We start from the raw sequence: 10011 nt of genomic DNA on the forward strand, positions 1-10011 counted from the left end.
ATACTGGAAGCTGCTCTGAGGTCTCCACGCAGCTTCTCTTCTCCAGGATGAACAGCCCCAACTCTCTCAGCCTATCTTCATACAGGAGGTGCTCCAGTCCCTGATCATCCTCATGGCTCTCCTCTGGACTTGTTCCAACAGCTCCATATCCTTTTGATGTTGAGGACACCAGAACTGCACACAATGCTCCAAGTGAGGTCTCACGAGAGCAGAGCAGAGGGGCAGGATCACCTCCTTCGACCTGCTGGTCACGCTCCTCTTGATGCAGCCCAGGATACGGTTGCTTTCTGGGCTGCGAGCGCACACTGCAGCCGGCTCATGTTCATTTTCTCATCGACCAACACCACCAAGTCCTTCTCTGCAGGGCTGCTCTGAATCTCTTCTCTGCCCAACCTGTAGCTGTGCCTGGGATTGCTCCCACCCAGGTGTAGGACCTTGCACTTGGCATGGTTAAACTTCATCAGGTTGGCATCAGCCCACCTCACAAGCGTGTCGAGGTCCCTCTGGATGGCATCCCTTCCCTCCGGCGTATCAACCGAACCACACAGCTTGGTGTCATCGGCAAACTTGCTGAGGGCGCACTCAATCCCACTGTCCATGTCACCGACAAAGATGTTGAACAAGACCGGTCCCAACACTGATCCCTGAGGGACACCACTCGTTACCGGTCTCCAGCCGGACATCGAGCCATTGACCACAACTCTTTGCGTGCGGCCATCCAGCCAGTTCTTTATCCACCGAGTGGTCCACCCATCCAATTGATGTCTCTCCAATGTAGAGACAAGGATGTTGTGTGGGACAGCGTCAAAGGCTTTGCATAAGTCCAGGTAGATGACGTCAACTGCTCTGCCCCTGTCCATCAGTTCCATAACCTGACTTCAGCATCAGAACAGGGCTGATAACACTGATGGTTTTAGTTGTTGCTAAGTAATGCTTACTCCAGTCAAGGACTTTTCAATCTCACGCTTTGCCAGTGAGGGGGGGCACAAGAAGCCAGGAGGATGCAGAGACAGGACACCTGACCCAAACTAGCCAAAGGGGTATTCCATACCACAACACATCGTGCCCAGTATAGAAACTGGGGGCAGTCACCCAAATGCCTGGATTGCTGCTCGGGTTGGGCTGGGTATTGGTCAGCAGGCGGTGAGCAATTGTATTGGGCATCACTTGTGTTTGTTGGGTTTTTTTCCCCTTTCCCTTTTATGTTCTCTCCCCTTGTTATTTCCCTTATCATTATTATTAGTAGTAGTTTTGTATTATACCTTAGTTACTGGACTGTTCTTATCTCAACCCATGGGGTTTACATTCTTTCCATTCTCCTCCCCATCCTGCTGGGAGCAGAGGGTAAAGGGGGAATGAGGGAGCGGCTGCACTGTGCTGAGTTACTGACTGGGGTTCAACCACCACACTGAGTCTACGATAAAACAGGTCACAGCCTGCTCTGCGGTGGAGAAAAGCCCCTAGCAGATTCTAGTTTGGCTGCTATAAATCAACCAGTCCCTTTCCAGGCAATGTATCTGTGCTCCTCAGCAGAAGCAGAATCCTGACTTCAGCACTAATTGATGCCCCCACCCTGCCCCCCATCAGCAACATCCTGGTGGGTTTGCTTCAAACCACTCTCCTCGCCCACGAGGCAGCTGACTTCCCTGGGAAGCAGAGGCTCTAATAAGCTGCTTTCCAGCAGAACCTGGGGGATGTGGAGGAAGTTACAGTCCCTGACGAGTAAATGGAGATTCCTACAGCAAGAAACCTGATTAGTGAATGCTGATAATACAACCAGGAACATTCTGAGCTCGCACCAGTTTCCTCATCTTTTGTTAGTAGAGGCCTTTAAAGAGCTTTAAAGAGGCAGTACTTACTGGTTCCAAAAGGAGTTTTATTCTGTCCATATGAAAAGCCAGTACTAGTAGTAGAAGAGCCAAAAAGTCCTGTAGCTGTACTCGACGTAGCTGTAGAAGACCCAAACAAGCCTGCAGCTGCTCCAGCTCCTACAGGGTTGGAGGGTCCTTTCCTGTTTGCTTGGTAGTCTTCCAAACGCAGTTCCTAGCAAAGGAAAAGCCAGTTCTCTTTACACAGGGTAAGGCTGGACAAGCCTGAGCAGCAGCTCGCACAGCATTCGAGCCTACACTGACATGAGAGTATCAAGAAAAGCTGCGTGCCCACATTTTTAAAAGAGGGATGCCATAAACAGAACCTTCAATTCAATGCAAGCCAGGCTGGATGGGGCTTGGAGTAGGCTGCTCTAGTGGAAGGTGTCCCTGCCTGTGGCAGGTGGGTGGAACTGGAGGAGCTTTAAGGTGCCTTCAACCCAACTATTCCATCATTCTACAACCTAAACTCAGATTCATGTTTAGGCTTCCAGTTTACATCTCATAGCTCTTTCAGATATTTTGAGTAGAAGACCTGTTTTGAAGTACCAAGTGAGTCAACTTGAATGGAAAGGCTTCAGGTTAAACCCTTGGAAACACTACTTTATATTAAACAACTTTTCTTTGTCTGAGATTCTGCTGTTACCTCAGCAGTGTAGGACTGTATCTGGGTACCTGGGGAGATGGAATTGTAGCTCCTCAAGAGCTGCAGGGTTAAGCATTTAAACCCAAATGCAATTAATTTGGTGATACATGAAGCGTTTTACTTGATGACACCCCTCTTCTGTGGGTGCTGCAGATACTGAAGGTCATACTGCTAATACACAGCACAGCAGATACTCATTACAGCCATAAAAACCTTTACTAACCCAACACTATCAGACAAGCAAGATAAGAGTGTCTGAGCACTGGTGACTGACCTCCAGAGATTTGCTTTCATATTCTTTCATGGCCGTGATGCATTGGTGCTTGGTGTTGATGTTGGTGCTGACACCAGATTTTACCATAGTATCTGTACCAGTTGGTGGCTGCAAGAGAAGAGGTCAAGATGTGAGGCTTAAACTCAGACATAGCTTTGTTCAATACCCCTAGAGCTCTTTTAGTGGTAGCTGTTAAGACCTAAGTTGAGCACAGGACCTGAGCAGTGGATCAGTGCACTCTGTACAGCTGGAGCCTCATCCTGTGACGTGGTTCAGCAGCAACCGAGAGTGGAATTTCCCCTGTGAACACCCAGAACAAGGCAGGGCCATTCCATTCAGTTCCATTTTAGGAGGAGTTTATACAATCTCTGACTCAAATCCTCCAGCTCTGCCTGGATTTCATTATCCCCCATTCTCCTTAACTGCACTATGGAAGCGCACATCAGCAGCACACAGCCTGCACAAGTTGTCAAGAGTTTTGCCTCTGCCCCAAAACAACGAAGTTTGTGTGTTAAATCAGCTCAGTGCAGAAATGAAGAGAGCTGAGATTTGAGTGAACCAGTATTTGGGTAAAAGAACACCTCCTACCACCAGGAATCAGTTCCTCACTTCCATGGTGGGTTTCTCTTCTGAGTCACCCTCCATTTTCAAGTGCTACAGAACCTCTGGGATGTTATTCCACCCTTTCTTAAGGGGAATTCATCCAGGGAACTCCAGGGATCAGCCCCACATTCCAGTTTACATTTCTAAGACTTAGGGCTCACATTTATTTTGTCCCATTCCAAAACACCTCATTGATGTCAGCATTTAGCACTGATCACTCAGAATTCTGCCCCATCCCTGGCAGTGCTCAAGGCCAGGCTGGACGTGGCTTGGAGCAACCTGCTCTAGTGGACCAAGACAGCACTTCACACAAATAACTGCAAAACTTACTCCTACAGCAAGCAGGTTTGAGTAGGAAGGAAAAGCAGGACTTACATTAAACTTAATAGTCGTGCCAGTTGGAGCAGCGGTGAAACTAGTTGGGCCAAAAAGAGAGCCAGAGGTACTGCCAAAGGGATTGGAAGTGGTGTTAGTGGTTCCAAAGAGCCCCCCACTGCTGGTGCTGGTTCCAAAGTCTGAAAGAAACATGAAAAGAAAGAGATCAGTACTAAAGAAACCTGAATTTTAAAGCATCGACCCAAATACTTTATTCAAATTACAAGAGAGTTTGGAAATGGAAACCCCACCACAGGAGGGACGTGGAGCTGCTGGAGCGAGGCCAGAGGAGGCCACGGAGATGCTGCAAGGGCTGGAGCAGCTCTGCTCTGGAGCCAGGCTGAGAGAGCTGGGCTGGGGCAGCCTGGAGAAGAGAAGGCTCCTGAAGGGGAGACCTGAGAGCAGCTCCAGTGCCTAAAGGGGCTGCAGGAAACCTGGAGAGGGGCTTGGGACAAGGGCCTGTAGGGACAGGCCAAGGGGGAATGGCTTGGAAGGGGCTTGGAGCAAGCTGCTCTAGGGGAAGGAGTCCCTGCCCGTGGCAGGGGGCTGGAACTGGAAGAGCTTTAAGGTCCCGTCCAACCCAAACAAGTCTGGGATTCTATGAAAAGTTATGGATAGAATCACAACTACAGATTTTGTAGCCATAATCCTCACTTTTGGCTACTGTGGACCACAACAGTGTCACTATATCCTTCAGGAGAAGGAAAAACACCAACCTCACACTTAACACTTGCAGCAGCTGCACACATGCACCAAGAACATTCTGTGCTCTTCAAAGACAACAAGCAATGCTCAGGGGACATGCAGCAGTTTTACTCACTTCCAAACCCAGCCGGCTTATTCTGGGCAAAGGCATTACTCTGGGATGAGAAAAGGCCTCCCCCAGTGCTGGTTGTTCCAAACAGGCTGTTTGATGTCCCAGTTGAGGTTCCAAAGCCAAAGCCCGTGCTTGTGGAGGAGGTGGCTGGCTGATTAAATGTCGTGGAACCAAATAATCCTCCTGCAGACAGAAGCAGAGCATTAATCATTTGCACTCATCAATTGCTTGGGGGTTTTGGGGTTCTTCAACTATTCAGAACAGCAGGTCACTGTTCTGTGGTGTCAGAGACTCCCCACTCACACATCCCAGTCCTTATGGGCTTCCCTATGCTCTTTAAGAGCATTTTAAATGAAAAAGTTCTGACCCAACAAAGGATCAGAGCTTCCTCCTGAGGACACTGACAGACCAGTAATCATTTGCACTCATCGACTGCCTGAGGGTGTTGAGGGTTTTGTTGCTGTTTTGGGGTGAGTTTTTTGGTTGGGTGGCTTGTGTTACTGCATTTGCTGATGGCTGCTTGGGTTTCTTTCTTTTCCTTTCCTTCCCCATGGCTTTTTAACAACATCCTTCTTTCAGGACTGGTTTCCCCTACAACCACACCACAGCAGTACCTGGTTTTGTCTGTGTACTCCCAAAGAGGCCTCCAGTGTTGTTGTTTGAGCCAAAGGCAGATGTTCCAAACGCTCCTCCACTTGTCCCAAAGCCAGCATCTGAAATTACCATTGGAGTTTGGATAAGCCACATGCTGAACATGGGTACAAGGAACTAAATGTTGTCACTGCCTTTTTAATGTCCCAAAAGAAGCTTGTGCATGCCTGTCTACACATCAATGCCTGAGATACACGAAGTGGAATCATTAATACTTGTATGGGGCTCCTGAAGCAAAAGCTGGGATATATTGAGTCAGTCACTTCTGCACAGTGCAAAGAGACTCCTCTGCAGGGGCTCTACCACTTTTAGTGACCCCTGGCAATATATAAACAGCACTGGTGTGTATCCTTCCTACAAACAGAGCATATAAACCGTTCCTGGTCTGATTTAGGGGCTATAACCTCACTTGTGGTATCTACACGTATCTCCACAGGACACCCCTTAGAGTACAGAATATTCCTTCCAAAACTTCCCAACAAATCCAGTATTAACTGAAAGAATCCCCACCCCAGCAAGGTGGTCTTCATCTGAGCATTTGAGCTAATCCTCCTATTCAAAAAAGCAGTTTCCACAACTATGTGGAAACCTGGCATCACAGACTCACAGAATAGTTTGGGTTGGAAAGGACCTTAAGATCACCCAGTTCCAAACCCCCTGCCATGGGCAGGGACACCTCCCACTAAACCATGGCACCCAAGGCTCTGTCCAACCTGGCCTTGAACACTGCCAGGGATGGAGCATTCACAGCTCCACTGGGGAATCCATTCCAGTGCCTCACCATCCAAATTAGGAGCTTGGTCAGTGCAGAAGCCTGCCCCTGACTCAGCCCTCTGATTCCATCACAAAAAACCACCACCTGATCCTCCAGGAACAACCACCTGCAGTGCTGGAAAGTCAGTTTATCACTTACTTTGTCCAAATGTTGAAGTTGTCCCAAAGCCGGTGCTGCCTCCAAACGGAGTCCCAAAGGATTTGTTAAACATTTTTGGGATGTATCCGGTTCTTCCCTTCAACCTGCAAAGAAGAATTCAGCTTTTAGTTAAAACTTATCTTCAAAATTCATTTTGCAGCTTCCTCAGGGTGGATGTAAGCAATGTAATGAATCCTGAAGCCACAAAACATGTCACAGCAGGTTTATGTCACACTAAACAATGTAAAACACCAGAAGAGACAAGGAACTAATGCTCTGGTGACGTGCCAAAGAAGCTGCCTCCCACCCTTAATCATGGTGAGGTTTTCGGTACAACTTCCAGACTGAGTCTGTAGGGCCAGGCCAAGGGGAATGGCTTTAACCTGCCAGAGGGAAGACTGAGATGAGCTCTTAGGCAGAAGCTCTTCCTTGTGAGGGTGCTGAGGCGCTGGCCCAGGGTGCCCAGAGAAGCTGTGGCTGCCCCATCCCTGGCAGTGTTCAAGGCCAGGTTGGACACAGGGGCTTGGAGCAAGCTGCTCCAGTGGAAGGGGTCCCTGCCCGTGGCAGGGGCTGGAGCTGGAGGAGCTTTAAGGTCCCTTCAACCCAAACCATTCCATGGTCCATGGTTCTATGAGTGAAAAAATCCTAAACAGAACTACTCCCCAATCCATGTGTTTCCAACAAAACCTTCCAGAACATCCCACACTAACAGCACTTTTCACATCTCTGTCTACAGCATCTGACCCACCTCAACACAAGCTCAGTCCTGCTCAACCATGGGGGTTGGAACTGGATTATCTCAAGGTTCCTTCCAACAGAAACCATCCTATGATTCTATCTGAACTCCTGAAAGAGCACCAATGGGACACCCTGCTACAGATGCACAAACAGGATTCACACTGCAGCTCCTGCAGCACTCTCAGGGTTTTCCATGAGGTTTCCATTAAACCCCATTTACCAACTCCTTCAAATAAGAGAAAGCAGAACCACACACAGCACAGAAATTGCAAGAATACCCCTTCCATCTGCTTCCCATTAACACTCATGGGGCTGTACTGGGATTTCCTTCACTTTCTAAAGCTCACTGCTTCCAAGTCCTTGCTCAGGGGAGTTTCATCCCAGTTCACAACCCACTGGTTTATTTCTACACACATTCAGTTCTGTTGCCTCAGTCCAATGCCTTCTCCAAGCACAAACACGATGTTATGGCTCTCTAACAACCCACAACACATTCTTAGCCTGCTCCAAGTGGAGCTGGCTTTTCCTGTACTCAGGCTGGCATCTGCTGGCTCCAATGTGGAAAATGCTGCTGTTATCCACAGAACAATTCCCTGTTGGCAGCATCATTAATCCACAGCAACACAGGACTGAGAAGTTTAGAAAACTAATACATTGCCCCTACCAGGAACATTTACACAGCACTACTTACGGTCATGTTAGGTTAACACTGCTCTATGTGAGGTCACGCTGACCTGGAGCATTTTGGCACTTTTAAACTGCACTTAGGTTTTCCAGGAGGCTCCATCATCCAGAACAGTGATAAACTCATGGAAGGGTTTGGGTAGGAATGCACCTTAAAGCTCCTCCAGCTCCAACCCCTGCCACAGGGGGCACAGAAGGGACCCCTTCCACTGGAGCAGCTTGCTCCAAGCCCCTGTGTCCAACCTGGCCTTGAACACTGCCAGGGATGGGGCAGCCACAGCTTCTCTGGGCACCCTGGGCCAGCGCCTCAGCACCCTCACAGGGAACAGCTTCTGCCTAAGAGCTCAGCTCAGTCTCCCCTCTGGCAGGTTCAAGCCATTCCCCTTGGCCTGTCCCTACGGGCCCTTGTCCCAAGCCCCTCTCCAGCTTTCCTGCAGCCCCTTTAGGCACTGAAGCTGCTGTAAGGTCTCCCCTTCAGGAGCCTTCTCTTCTCCAAGCTGAACAACCTATCAAGTATTCCCCATGTGGTCATCAACAATCCAAGTTAATCTCCAGACACACACTTCTCCTTCTGTCCAGTTTCAGGTCTTCTATAGCTCCCTAATTCCAACTCCTCCTATACCCTCCCAACTCAAAGGAAACACACACAAACTCTGCACAGCCCAGCACAGCCACTCCAGAGTGAAGGCACTAAATCCATCGTGCATGAAGTCATAGGTATTTGTTCCTAAAAACCCACAACACCTCTTGGGAACAGCCAATCCTGGATCCTGAGCAGCTGGAGCTCTACCCCCTGTACCTCTGCAGCCATCCCAGTGCACTGGGGACCACAGCAGCGAGGAGCAGATCAGAATCTGACACGTTAAGAGTAACTTAGATGATGTTTGGTGTTATTTTCAGCTACTCACAACAGCAGGACACTGCTTTGCGGTGGTAACAAGTCTTCCCACTCACACATCCAAGTTCTTATGGACTTCTCTGGACACTTTAGGAGACTTTAAACAACACAACTCTGGTTTTAGAAGGAAAACCTGATCTGACAGACTATCAGGGCACCCTGAACCTGGAGAACATCGCATCATTCTGTAGGTGATGCCTTAAAAATGTCCTATTTGATCATTTTAACACTTAGAAGATCAATTTTACCCTGGAACTCCTCAAACTCCACACACCCACCTCAGCTGCACTCTTCTAAACCTGTACAGACTATTCATGGTCACTTTGTCCCTTAGATGCCCTTCCGTGGGAGCTGCTTAAGTGTCTCCACAGCTTTCACTTGTTCAATCTCATTATTCTCAGCCTTACTCGCAGCTCATACAGCCCCTGCCCCTCCACTGCTCCCCTTGTTCAGGCTGCTGCTCCTTCACAGTCAGACTGTTAAATGCCAAACTCTTTCAGAAGAAACCTCAAGAGCAGTTTTGTGTAAGGAAACCGAGTTATTAAGATCTCATTCTCCTGCAGCATTCTCCACCTCTGGAGCTTGGGCTTTATACGATCACTGGTGCTGGGGACCCATGAAAGCACCTTTAACCCGGGGGACGGTGCACACAAACAGTGGGCTCACACTTGCACGCATCAAACCTTGTGTTAAACCAAACGTGTGCCATGAAAATACGTCTGAGCCGCGGCACGGGAGCCGACCCGGAGCTCCCGGCCGCAGGAACACCAGCGGCAAGCAGGAACCGAACCCAAGTTACAGCAGGATTAGTAGGAGATGGGCTCTTACACACCCCGGCCCCCCGCTGAGCACTATCCCCGGTTAGAGAGGAGCTCCCCCCGCTCCTGCAGGCTCTGAGGGCACTTTACACAGTACAAAGCTCCAGCCACATCGAAGGAACCCGAAGTAACGCCAATGAAACCTCTCTCCCGAGGGCGGGCCTGGGGGTCCAGCCCCGGCAGGCGCCATGCGGACGGGTCCGGTCACCCCGGACCCACCGGCACCCCCGTTACCTCCCCCCCTCACACCCCAGCACCTCCACCAACACCCGGAACGAGGAACTGACAGCGCCAACAGCCCGGGGAGCAGCCGGCAGAAGCCGGTTACTCACGCACCGCCAGGGCCGCCTCCGGAGGAGCCTCCTGCGCCGGGCCCCTCAGAGGGGGCCGAGCCACGCCCCCCGCCTTCTCCTGGGCCTGGGCCGGGCCCGGAGCCCCACGAGGACCCTGGGCCGTTGTCGGCCCCGCAGCACTCACCCCCCGGGACCGCCCGGGCTGGGCCTCGCCGCTCTCGCGGTGCCGCCGCCTCACGGAGGGGGAAGCTGCGTCACAGCCCGCTCCGCGCGCCTCCCAGCGTCCCCCGCGCGCTCACTGCCCATTGGCTGCCGCCCTTTAGGAGCGAGGCTGCTCCCCCGCCCCTCCCCTCGGGGAACAGCGAAAGCTTACCGCTGATTGGGTGAAAGAACGCATTACGTGTGTCGCGCCCTGAGCGATGATTGGTGTGAC

General features: G+C 50.6%; 1 protein-coding gene across 7 annotated transcripts in view; it reads right to left on the minus strand.

Moving 5' to 3' along the window:
• NUP98 (nucleoporin 98 and 96 precursor) overlaps nucleotides 1–9919 on the minus strand; it is a 41371-nt gene extending 31452 nt beyond the window's left edge. For 3 of the 7 annotated variants that reach the window (XM_080614355.1, XM_080614356.1, XM_080614357.1), the window contains exons 1-7: nucleotides 9763–9919; nucleotides 6148–6251; nucleotides 5198–5296; nucleotides 4587–4766; nucleotides 3767–3906; nucleotides 2789–2896; nucleotides 1860–2043 (exon numbers count right to left, since the gene is read on the minus strand). In XM_080614355.1, coding sequence (XP_080470481.1) covers nucleotides 1860–2043; nucleotides 2789–2896; nucleotides 3767–3906; nucleotides 4587–4766; nucleotides 5198–5296; nucleotides 6148–6220 — 784 coding nt within the window. In that variant the 5' untranslated portion in view covers nucleotides 6221–6251; nucleotides 9763–9919. Of the gene's footprint in view, nucleotides 1–1859; nucleotides 2044–2788; nucleotides 2897–3766; nucleotides 3907–4586; nucleotides 4767–5197; nucleotides 5297–6147; nucleotides 6252–6454; nucleotides 6557–9621 lie in introns of those variants that run through there. The other 4 variants (XM_080614354.1, XM_080614351.1, XM_080614352.1 and 1 more) reach the window with 3 other exon arrangements.
• Nucleotides 9920–10011: the final 92 nt, after the last annotated feature.

The sequence above is a fragment of the Psittacula echo genome (assembly GCF_963264785.1).
Source record: "Psittacula echo genome assembly, chromosome: 3".
Lineage (NCBI taxonomy): Eukaryota > Metazoa > Chordata > Aves > Psittaciformes > Psittacidae > Psittacula > Psittacula echo.